The 12,452-nt window shown below is 48.3% G+C and overlaps 1 protein-coding gene across 1 annotated transcript in view; it reads right to left on the bottom strand.

The window, feature by feature from the left end:
• Nucleotides 1–12,452, bottom strand: part of DCAF7 (DDB1 and CUL4 associated factor 7) — an 81,168-nt gene that overhangs the window by 52,520 nt on the left and 16,196 nt on the right. The window contains exon 3 of the mRNA XM_029572344.1: nt 4,273–4,384. Within this exon, the coding sequence (XP_029428204.1) occupies nt 4,273–4,384 (112 nt within the window). The remainder of the gene's footprint in view (nt 1–4,272; nt 4,385–12,452) is intronic.

The following is a 12,452-nucleotide window of genomic DNA, read 5'->3' as shown; positions in this document are numbered from 1 at the left end:
TGTGACTTGGAAGAAGAATCCGCCTACCAGTTGCGAAGCCAGAGGAGGCATCAAGCCGAGACTGCAGAAACCATAGATCTGGCCAATACTCTCAGAATGTCATATAGAGCGTCTGCTATGATGGCCTCCAGGTGGTCTGCCTGAAGTGATTCCTCAGGAGGCAACTCCTGGGAGCTGAGCAGCTGTTGAAGCCAGTGGAGGCCTGCACGCTGAGCGAAGGAATTACAGATGGCCGCCCGGACCCCCAGGAGGGACACCTCGAAAACTCATTTAAGATAAACTTCCAGCTTTCGATCTTGAAGATCTCGCAAGGCTGCACCACCCGTTACTGGAATGGCAGTTCTTTTCGTCACCGCTGAGACTGCAGAATCTACTTTGGGAACCTTAAGAAGCTCCAGGAAATCATCTGGGAGAGGATATAGCTTATCCATGGCTCTGCCGACCTTGAGGGAGGTCTCCGGAGAATCCCATTCCTTGGATAACAGTTGAAGGAACATGGGATGGGAAGGAAAAGACCTACACGGCAGATGTAGACCAGCCAGAAGGGGGTCCCCTTTCTTCGCTGGTGGATTAGGCTCAGGTGGGTCCTGAGGGGCCTCAATGTCCAATCCCTGTAGATATGTGGAATGAGGGGGTCCACCTCATCCCTCTGGAATATCTGCAGGACTCTAGGATCCTCCCTTTCCAATTGAGCCGTAGTTGAAGGTTCATCCGGATCTGGTTCTGCTGAGGAACAGACCCCCTTCCCCCCCCCCGCTTGAGGTGGTCGGAGGTACCCATGATCCCGGGACCGCTGACCCTTGGGCACTACTCCCCACGGCCTAGGCATTTCCCAAGACCTCAGTGGAATCAGCCATTCTGGGTATCTTAGGAGGAGGAGGGACCCACCAAAAATTCCTGGTGCTGGCCCATTCTGGCCAGGTAAGCATTGTGAAGCAGGAGAACAAAATCCGTGGAAAACGGAGATGGCCCCGATGGAGGAAGAGTGGGAAGATCCCCTGACGGAAGAAAAGGCTCCAGAGGTGGAACGGGTGTCAAAACCGGCAGCTGAGATGAAAAAGGAGCGTCCTGCTCTTCTCCTGTTAGCGCCGGAGCAGCAGAGTGTGGAGACAAAATGGCCGCCATTCCCGGGGTCAGCGGGATCGGGGCCGGCCCCTGAGCATTGAGGTGCGCCAGAAGACGAGAACCAGAGCGGCCTGGTGGTTGAGAGGGTACCTCCCCACCAGGGAGGCAAGCTGTGCAAATCCCCTCGCGGGAGAGCCCCGACCCGGGCTCGCCACAAGCGCAGCACCTGGACGAACGAGGCATGGGGAACCTCGACGGAGCCGCCAGGGAACCAGCTATTCTTAATGCGAGAAACAGGCAAGGTTTAAAGCTGCGGGAAGCGGGAAAAACCTCCACTTCAGCCTATTCTTCCTCACCAGGTTTGTGGCTGTAAGAAGCGGGTAATAGCCTCCGCTTCAGTCCTGCTCTCTCTCTATCGCTCAGCGACCCACAGATAGAGGCGTCTCAGGGGCAGCGGGTCGGATAGCAGCCACAGGGGGAGAGGTCGGCACCACCGATTTGCACCCCGGAGAGAGGAAATAACCTGTCAAAAGGAAATAAAAAACAAACTTACCCCGACAGAGATGGGAGGGGTGGGGAGAGCTGCAAATAGTACTGCCTGCAAGCAATAGAATGCTCCCACTAAAACAGGAGCAGAGGCTACAGAGGAAAGCTCTCCAAATAATTCCCTCAGAAAATTCAAAATTCAAAGATTTTTTTTTTTTTAAATAGACCTCATCCATCCAAAAGAAAGGAAAGCTGAGGAAAATAGAGAAGATTCCTAAAATAGCTTTCTAGTCATCTCAGTGGGGAACGAAAGCCACCACTGTCATCTGCTGGAGTCAAGAGAATACAGAGGATTAGTAGAGGGTGCACTACCTTATAAGGAAGCATCCTTCAAAGTTCTCTCTGACTCCATTTGCTGGAAGGGGGAGATAACCCACTGTCTGGACTGATCCTGGTACGTACAGGGAAATTCAATCTTTCAGCAGCAAAAACAGGATGGGTCTCTGGACTGATCTGTGGTATTTACAGCAATGAAAATTAGCAGGTAAGAACCAAATTTTCCTTTCCTGTTCATACCCAGATCAGTCCAGACAAGTGGGATGTACCCAAGCACTCCTACACTGGTCTGGAACCCGAAAGACCCGCTCTTAACACACTTTCACCGAAAGTCACATCCTTCTGTGCCTGAACGTCCAAATGGTAATGTTTGGTGAAAGTATGAAGGGAGGACCACACTGCGGCCCTAAATATCTCTTGGGGGAGACACCAATTGACACTCTGCCCCAGAGACTGCCTGTGTTCTAGTCAAATTTATTTATTTTTATTTAAAATCTTTTCTAAACCGTCAATTTATATACCATCACAACGGTTTACATACAGGCACGTTAATTAAAGTGGTTAAATGTGTACGGTAGTACATTCTAACAAGTGCCAATAAGGTTCGGTTACATTATGTCATAAATAAATCTTATTTGTTGAGTGGGGTAAGTCTTGACCGTGTATACCTGTCAGTTAATTTTATAGGTATAAGTCTCATGTTCTGTTTAATTCTATTAAGTTAACTGTGAGGTAAACTAATAAACTACTCTGAGTACATTTTGAGACAGTGCTTTGTGCTGGTGGTTTCTGCCTGTTCCTGCATACTTTCTATTCCCTGTTTTCTTTGTGAAAGGCTTGTTTAAAAAGCCAGGTTTTTAAACTTTTTTTTAAAATGTTTTGAGTTCTCTTTGCAATCTGATCTCTAGTGGCATTGTGTTCCATGGTGTACTGTAGGGCCTGCTAAGGATAAGGCTCTCTCTCTAACTTGGGTGAGTCTCGCTGTTCTAACTGAGGGAATGGTTAGGAGTGCTTTGTTGGCTCTCAGGTTTCTGTGTGGGACATGTACCCGTAGTGCTGTGTTCAGGCCTTCAGGCCTGTTGGAATTTTGCAATCCTTACAAATACAGGCCGAGTAAATGGTATCCTTCAGCCATCGAGATATCGTAGCCTTAGAAGCTTTCTCTCCTTTCTTTGCTCTATTGGATAGCACAAAGAGATGGTCTGACCGCCAAAAGCTATTAGTGACCTTCAAATAACACAATAGAGTGAGACGCACATCCAGAAGATGAAGATCTCTATCCTATGGAAATTTCCTAGACCATTCCGGAAACACAGGCAGTTCAACCGTCTGATTCACATGGAAAGAAGGAAACTTTTGGCACGAAAGAGGGAACAGTACGCAACATCATCCTGTCATCAGCAATACGCAAAAAGGATCCTGACAAGACAGAGCCTGAAGCTACGAAATCCACCTGGCTGAACATATGGCAACCAGAAACAGTGTCTTCAACGTCATGTCCTTCAAAGAAGCTCATCTTAAAGGCTCAAAGGTACCCCACAGAGAACCCAAAAAACTAAGTTGGGGTTCCAATCTGGACATACTTTCCGAACCGGAAGACACAAATGCTTAACTCCCTTCAGGAAGCGAACTACATTGGGATGAGAGGCCAAAGACCTTCCCCTCAATTTACCATCTCTGGAGACAGTGAAATACTGAGGAACTGCAGGTGGCACGCTCGGCTATGTAGCATTGCCTCAAAGTTTTTGTTCTCAGCCTCCATCCGCTGGAAGGGATGCAAAACCCACTTGTCTGGACTAATCTGGGTATGAACAGGAATATAAAAACTACTACATGTGCATCTCTTCATTTCACAACATGTTTATTTCCACAATTTCTATTCCGCTGATCCACCAATCTCAGCAGGTTACAGTCAACATACACAGGAAAGCATAATAAAATCTTAAATAACATCAAACAAACGTGCCAAACGTGTCACTTGCTAACTGAAAAAGAATTAGGGGCTGCCATTAGCCTGAGCAAAAAAAAAACCTCAATCATTCAATACTCTCACAAACTACAATTTAATGAAAGAATTCTTAAGACTGACAACACTGTAGGAAGGACACTATAAGGGAGAATAGGGGCAATGTCAGAAGAATGCAAAAATGTAGAACCTTTAATACTCTTACCCAGAGCATTCCTTATGAGAAAGGACTATTTCTAGTGTGCCCAGAACCCTTCAGCAAATGGGGGTTCACAAAAGTATGCATGTGAACTCTCCCTCCCCAACCCCCATGCCATCCTGCTGCTCTCATAATGCAGGCACAGCTACAACTCTAGAGGAATTCTCTCTGGAAGGGATTCTTCTTTTCCCATTTTAATTTAATAATTCATTACTTGTACCTAGCAGATTTGGATCAACTTCATTCCAATCAAACGATGTCAGCGGAGCACAAAAATCAGAGTTTTTATTATTGTTCAATAAACACTCCAGTCGTGTCTCTGTTTCCCCCACCTGAAAGAAAAGGAATACAAGACAGGAAAACTACAGACACATGAAGACACGTAATAACATCAACTCCTAGGAAATGTTACAAGCAGCATTCCAGACTTTCAATTCAATGGTCCTTAACACTCTCATGAAACCATTTAATATAGTGTTTCAAAATGAACAAAGAAAATTAATATCCCACATGGCCAGAGGTCCTAGGATAGGTCTTGAACGAGTAGATGTGATTCTGTTACTTACACTTTCGAATAATAGAAGGACTAGGGGGCATTCCATGAAGTTAGCAAGTAGCACATTTAAGACTAATTGGAGAAAATTCTTTCACTCAAAGCACAATAAATCTCTGGAATTTGTTGCCAGAGGAGGTGGTTAGTGCAATTAGTGTAGCTGGGTCCAAAAAAGGTTTATTTATTTATTTAAAAGTATTTCTATACCGTTTTTACAAACAATGTTTAGTCAAAACGGTTTACATGTATTGAATAAAAATAATAATAAAATAAAAAATAGACAAAGGATAATTAAAACAAATTGAACTTAAAAGAACATAAAAATATAGAAAATGTAAAATTACAAAACTTTCGTCTATATAAAATAAATTGTTTAAAATAATACTAGTTAATATAAACAGATTAGTGAATAAATAAAGACAAAATCAAGATCAAGGTGCTAAACTAAAATTGTGAGCAAAATGAAAGTGAAGTGTAACTATTTGGTAGGCGGTATATGAAATGCAATTTGAAATAAGTGGGTTTTTAAAGACTTTTTGAAATGTTTAGAGTTGGATATGGATCTGATGGGGTCTGGTAATGCATTCCACAGAATGGGACCTATGACTGAAAATGCTCTTTTTCTGGTAATATCGAGATGGGCTTGTCGAGGTGAGGGAATGTCTAGAAGATTTTTATCCAGTGATCTTAAATGTCTGGTTGGTTTGTAAATTCGAAGAATGGAGCATAAAGTAACCGAGTTGGGAGTGTAGATAAGAGAGTGTATAATGGATAAGATTTTTAATTGTATTCTGTATTTGATTGGTAGCCAGTGTAAGGATTGAAGTATTGGGGTAATGTGATTTTTTATTGAAGAGTTTGTTAGGATACGTGTTGCTGCATTTTGAATTAGTTGGAGTGAATGAAGTGTGTTTTCTGGAAGTCCTATATATAGAGAATTGCAGTAGTCTAGTCCGGAGAAAATGAGTGATTGAAGGATAGTCCGAAAGTCATGAAAGAAAAGTAAAGGGCGTAACAGTTTTAAGAGTTGAAGTTTATAGAATGAGTTCCTAGTAATCATGGATATGTGTTGTTTTAATGAGAGGTCTGTATTGATGGTTATGCCTAAGTTTTTTGCAGATTTGGAGATGGGAATGGTTATTCCATTGAATATAAGTTGAGGAGGGGGGCTATAGATGAATCAGTAATTGATGAGAGGTGGACTATTTCTGGTTTTTTTGGATTTAATTTCAAACGATTATGAGAAAGCCAAGTGTCAATAGTTGTGAGATATAGTGATACTAAAGATAATGTATGGGTCCAGGAGGTGTTATATGGTACCATAAACTGTATATCATCAGCATAGATTTTGAATTGTATATTTAATGAGGCTAATATGCGGCAGAGGGGTAACAGATAGATATTGAAAAGAATAGGAGATAAAGAGGAACCCTGTGGAACACCTGATGCAATAGAATATGGATCGGAGGAGTAATTATTTATGTTGACTTGTTGAATACGGTCAGATAGAAATGAGATGAACCATTGTAATACAGTGCCTGTGATGCCTATAGACTTAAGAATAAAGATAAGAATTTGATGGTTAATGGTATCGAAAGCTGCTGATATATCCAAGAAAACAATAATGTGGTCCGTGTAAGAGTCAAAAGCCCGAAATATAGTGTCAAAAGAAGTCAGAAGAAGAGTTTCAGTGGAGTGACCTTTGCGGAATCCATGTTGATTTGTATGTAATATGTCATTTTCTAATAGATAGTCTGATAGTTGGATAAGTTCTTGGAGGAGAAGTCCATTAACGGCTATTAATCAAGTTTACTTAGGGAATAGCCACTGCTATTAATTGCATCAGTAGCATTGGATCTTCTTAGTGTTTGGATAATTGCCAGGTTCTTGTGGCCTGGTTTGGCCTCTGTTGGAAACAGGATGCTGGGCTTGATGGACCCTTGGTCTGACCCAGCATGGCAATTTCTTATGTTCTTAGTTCTGTATCACAATATCTGAATGCAGAAAATCAGTTAGTGCAGCAAGTTAAAGGAAAATTATGTTTCTTACCTGATAATTTTCGTTCCTGTAGTACCAAGGATCAGTCCAGGACACCTGGGTTGTGACTCCGCACCAGTAGATGGAGACAGATTAAAACTTGTGGGCGGAGCCATATATAAGCCCCTGTGCCAGTCACAGTCCCTCAGTCATACGTAATGTCAAAGTAGAAAAATTCAAAAGCCAACATAGCTAACCAAAGAAACTTACTAAGTAAAATAACTCCAACACCCCTACAGGAATGAACAGACTCTCCAACCGGGAGAGCGAACAAAATAAGGGGTCAGCGTATTAAAAAACAACAATGAGCGGACTCTCCATTACTATAGCGCCACACTGCGGGCGGGATCCTGGACTGATCCTTGGTACTACAGGAACGAAAATTATCAGGTAAGAAACATAATTTTCCTTTCCCTGTACGTACCAGGATCAGTCCAGGACACCTGGGATGTACCAGAGCTAAGTTATCGAGGGTGGGAAGCAGAGAGTCCCGCTCGGAGTACCCTCTCTCCAAATCCCCCAGCATCAGTAGCTTGAACATCCAATCGGTAATGTTTAATGAAGGTATGCAACGATTTCCAGGTAGCCGCCCTGCAAATCTCTTGAGACGACACCTGAGAAGATTCCGCCCAGGACGCCGCATGAGATCTCGTCGAATGAGCTCGAAGACCCACTGGCGGTGTTTTACCGCGGAGAATGTACGCGGAACCAATGGCCTCCTTGAGCCAACGGGCGATCGTTGAGCGGGACGCCGCAGAACCTTTCTTCGGACCCGACGTCAACACAAACAGATGATCCGTTAAACGAAAAGAATTTGTGACCTCCAGATAGCGAAGAAGAGACCTCCGCACATCTAGTTTTCTCAAATCCCTCAACTTCGGGTCGGAAGAATCACCAACCGCGAAAGCGGGAAGTTCAATCGATTGATTCAAATGAAAAGCCGATACGACCTTAGGTAAGAAAGAGGGAACGGTCCGCAAGGAAACCCCTGAATCAGAAAAGCGCAAGAAGGGCTCTCTGCAGGATAGAGCTTGCAACTCAGAAACCCGGCGAGCCGAAGCAATAGCTACCAGGAATACAGTCTTTAACGTGAGATCTTTGATCGTAGAATGCTTCAGAGGCTCAAAAGGAGCTGAGCATAAGGACGAGAGCACCCAGTTGAGGTTCCAAGAAGGACAAGGGAGCCGCAAAGGAGGACGGAGGTGTTTCGCTCCCCGAAGGAAACGGGAGATATCCGGGTGGAGAGCCAGGGAGACTCCCCGAATCTTACCACGCAAACAACCAAGCGCCGCGACTTGGACCCGTAGGGAACTGCACGCTAAGCCTTTGGCCAGCCCAGCCTGGAGAAAAGCCAAAATATCGGGAATAGCAGCGGAAGTGGGACTAAGACCCCGCTCCACGCACCACTCCTCAAAGACGACCCAGACTCGAACATAAGCCAGAGACGTGGATTGTTTTCTGGATCTCAGTAACGTAGCAACTACCGCATCAGAGTAACCTTTTTGCTTCAACCGATACCTCTCAAAAGCCATGCCGCGAGACAGTAGTGATCCGCATCCTCCAAACAGACGGGACCCTGACGAAGGAGCCCCGGAAACCCCTGTAGACGAAGGGGTGCCGCCACCGACAACTGGACCAGGTCCGCAAACCACGGACGGCGCGGCCACTCTGGCGCCACCATGATCACGTTGGACGGGTGCAATTCTATGCGCCGCAGTATCTTGCCGATCATGGGCCATGGTGGGAACACATACAGTAGCACCTCCGTCGGCCAGGAAAGTGCTAACGCGTCGACCCCTTCTGCTCCTCTTTCTCGGCGTCGACTGAAAAATCTCGGAGCCTTTGCGTTGTTCCACGTGGCCATGAGATCCATGTGGGGCGTTCCCCAAGTCTTGCAAATGAGAAGAAACGCTTCTTCCGCTAGCTCCCACTCTCCGGGATCCAGGTGGTGTCGGCTGAGGAAGTCCGCCTGGACATTGTCGGCTCCTGCTATGTGAGACGCAGCGAGATCGCTGAGATGCCGCTCTGCCCAGGCCATCAAGGAACATGCTTCCTCCGCTACTTGAGGACTTTTCGTCCCTCCCTGGCGATTGATGTAAGCCACGGTGGTCGCGTTGTCCGACAATACTCGGATTGCCTTTCCTCGTACAAGGGGAAGAAAAGCTTGCAATGCCAGACGGACCGCCCTGAACTCTAGGCGGTTGATAGACCACCGGGTCTGATCTTCTGACCATAGACCCTGAACTGATTTCTCTTGGCAAACTGCACCCCAACCGGAAAGACTGGCATCCGTGGTCACCACTGTCCAGTTGGGAAGAAGAAGAGATACTCCACAGGAGAGATGTTTGGAATCCAGCCACCAGCCCAGGCTGGAGCGCACCTGATTCTCGAGAGGCAGTGGAAGATAATATTCCTCTGAGATCGGTTTCCAGCGGGACAACAATGAAGACTGCAGTGGCCGTAGGTGAGCGAACGCCCAAGGGACTAATGCCAGCGTTGAGGCCATAGATCCGAGAACTGTCAGGTAATCGCAGACTCGCGGACGGTGTTGAGACAAAAGTCGTCGTACCTGAGACTGTAGTTTGCATATCCGATCCTGAGAGAGAATCACTCTGCCCCGTTTTGTATCGAAAACGGCTCCAAGGTACTCCAAGGACTGAGTGGGTTCCAGATGACTCTTGTTGTAGTTGACCACCCAGCCGAGGGACTGCAAGAATTGTAGCACCCTGGATACCGCTTGCCGACACAGGCTCTCTGACTTCGCCCGAATCAGCCAGTCGTCGAGGTAAGGGTGAACCAGTAGGCCTTCCCGACGTAAGTGCGCCGCCACTACCACCATCACTTTCGTGAATGTCCGAGGCGCTGTCGCCAGGCCAACGGAAGAGCCCGGAACTGGAAGTGTCTGCCCAGAATGCAAAAACGCAGAAACCGCTGGAAGGCTGGCTGGATGCCCACATGAAGGTATGCTTCTGTGAGATCTAGTGACGCAAGGAATTCGCCTGGCCGCACTGACGCGATCACCGAACGAATGGTTTCCATCTTGAAGTGAGGGACCCGAAGACATCTGTTGACTCCTTTCAGATCCAGTATGGGTCGGAAAGTGCCGTCCTTCTTGGGAACTATGAAGTAAATGGAGTACCGGCCCTTGCCGTACTGATCGGCCGGAACTGGAGAGATGGCCCCCAAGCTTTCTAGTCTTCGGATGGTGTCTAGCACTGCCGCCTTCTTCTTGGGATCCTTGCAAGGCGAGACCAGGAACTTGTCCGTTGGGATGCGAGCAAAATCTAACTCGTAACCGTGTCTTATTACGTCGAGGACCCACTGATCCGACGTCATGTTGGCCCATACCTCGAGAAATAAGGATAGACGCGCCCCCACGTTTGGGACAGCGTGCTGAGGGCGCGACGAGGAATGGGCCGGCCGAACTTCATTGCGAAGGTTTGGAACCCGTACCAGACGGGGCTCCTCCTTGCCTGCCAAAGCGTTTGCCCCGAAAGGAGTGCTGCCAGTGAGTGTTTCTAGAAGAGGCCGGCCTGTACGAAGGTCCGGTGGATCTTTGCGGCCTGGACTTCCGGGGACCCCGGAAACGGGCCCTGCCAGAAAACGAAGAGCGCGACCGGGTCCTGTCCTCTGGCAGCCTAAACGCTCGGTTCTCACCCAGGGAAACCATCAAGTCATCTAATTCCTTACCAAACAGCAATTTCCCTTTGAAGGGCAATGCCCCGAGGTGAGCCTTGGACAGACCATCCGCCGCCCAGTTGCGCAGCCAAAGGAGGCGGCGTGCCGACACCGCTGCCACCATGGATCTAGCTGAAGTGCGTAGAAGATCATGGAGCGCATCGGCCCCATATGCGATAGCTGCTTCCAACCTATCTGCTTGGGAAGCCTCCTCCGGAGAGAGATCTGCATTCGCCTGCAGTACCTGGGCCCAGCGCAGACTAGCTCGCATAGCGAAGTTCGTGCAAATGGCAGCTCGAACTCCCAAGGCGGAAACCTCAAAAATCTTTTTGAGCTGTACCTCCAACTTTCGGTCTTGGATATCCCGAAGGGCCGTCGCTCCCGTGACAGGGATGGTAGACCTCTTCGTGACAGCGGACACCGCCGAATCCACTTTTGGAAGTCGGAGGAGCTCCAGCGCGTCCTCTGGTAAAGGATAGAGTTTATCCATGGCCTTGCTGACTTTCAAACCTAACTCCGGAGTATCCCATTCCTTGAAAAGGATATCCGTGGACGAGAAATGAAAAGGGAAGGCAACCGCCGGTCCTGTGAGGCCGAGAAGAACAGGATCCATATTCGCCTCCTGGCGGACCACCACCGGAGGAGCTTCAATTCCCAATTCATGGAGAATGGCCGGAATGAGAGGTGCCAGTTCCTCTCTGCGGAATAGCCGTACCACCTTGGGGTCATCTCCTTCTGCAGCCTGTGCAGCTTTCTCTGCAATGGGCTGTGCAGTACCATCCACTGCTGCCTTTCCGGCCCCCGTCAGGGGCTCCTCGGCGGACTCCGTATCATCCTCAGGGGAATCCTCGGGATCCGATTCCTGCGGCACCCCCCTGGGAGGCCGCTTCCCCCGGGACGCACCGTGGGCGATCTCCGCGCCCTTCCTGGACTTCTTTTTCCGTGGAGGAGACCCGTGGTCGGCCGCACGCGAGCCATTCCCCCGGATGCGCTTGCTGCGCTTGTATTTGAGAACTTTGCGCAGCAACAGCGCAAAATCCTCAGAAAAATCACCAGAATCCGAAGAATCACTCTCGGAACCCTCCCGGGACCGAAGCCCCTCCGAGGGAACCTCCCCCGCCGCGACACGCTGTGGGGAAAGCGCAGGAGGAAAGGAAGAGGCCCCCACCGTTTCCCGCGAAATTTCCCGGCCGGTGGCCAAGATGGCCGCCACTCCCGCAGTAACCGGGAAAAAATCCTGAGGCCTGTCAGCGGAGCTAACACCGCGCGACGGCGAACGCGCGACCCGGGAACGAGCCCCCCGCGGTGCTGCCGAGGATCCCTCATCACCCGGGACGCAAGCTGAACAAAGGCTGTCCCTTGAAAGACGCGCGCGTGCCGAGCCGCAGGCCCTGCACTGTGCAGCACGCGGCATGCCGGCGAAAACGCGGGATAAAACGGGGCCGCGGCGAAAAAATTACCTCAAAAATTAAAAAATTAAAAATAAACAAAAGGCGCAATTCGGCGACCTCCCCCCTGCCAATGACGCCCCCCCACCGAGAAAAACGGAGCGGCGACGCCAGGTAACAGAGAGCCGCAAAAACTAAAGTAAAAACTTTTTTTTTTTTTTTTTTTTACAAACAAAAACGCTGTCCGTGGTTCTGAAAAGCCCTTATTCCTGCAGGGGTGAGTGAACCAGGCTCCCTGGTGTCACCCCTGACGCTGCCACTAGCTTAGCCGGGTCCTCAACCCTGGCAGCGGCCTCAACCGGGGGAGGGTAGTCCCCTCAGGACCTCTCAACTCCCCTGGGAGGCAGGGCACCCGGGACTAAGAGATTAAAAGAAAAAAACCCCAATTTGGTAAATAAACAACTAAGCCTAATAGAAAAGCCTAGCCCAAAAAATTCAAACCTGACTACACCAACACCAGAATCAGGTCAGGCAGGGCTGTGACTGGACCTGCACCATCTACTGGAGACAGAGTAAGACTGAGGGGCTGTGACTGGCACAGGGGCTTATATATGGCTCCGCCCACAAGTTTTAATCTGTCTCCATCTACTGGTGCGGAGTCACAACCCAGGTGTCCTGGACTGATCCTGGTACGTACAGGGAACTAAGGTTATTGTGTCAATGGTTTTTAACATTTTAAACAAG

This window comes from Rhinatrema bivittatum, chromosome 12 (genome assembly GCF_901001135.1).
Source record: "Rhinatrema bivittatum chromosome 12, aRhiBiv1.1, whole genome shotgun sequence".
Classification (NCBI taxonomy): domain Eukaryota; kingdom Metazoa; phylum Chordata; class Amphibia; order Gymnophiona; family Rhinatrematidae; genus Rhinatrema; species Rhinatrema bivittatum.
Note: the sequence above shows the minus strand (reverse complement) of the source record. Positions and strands in the feature narration are given on the sequence as shown.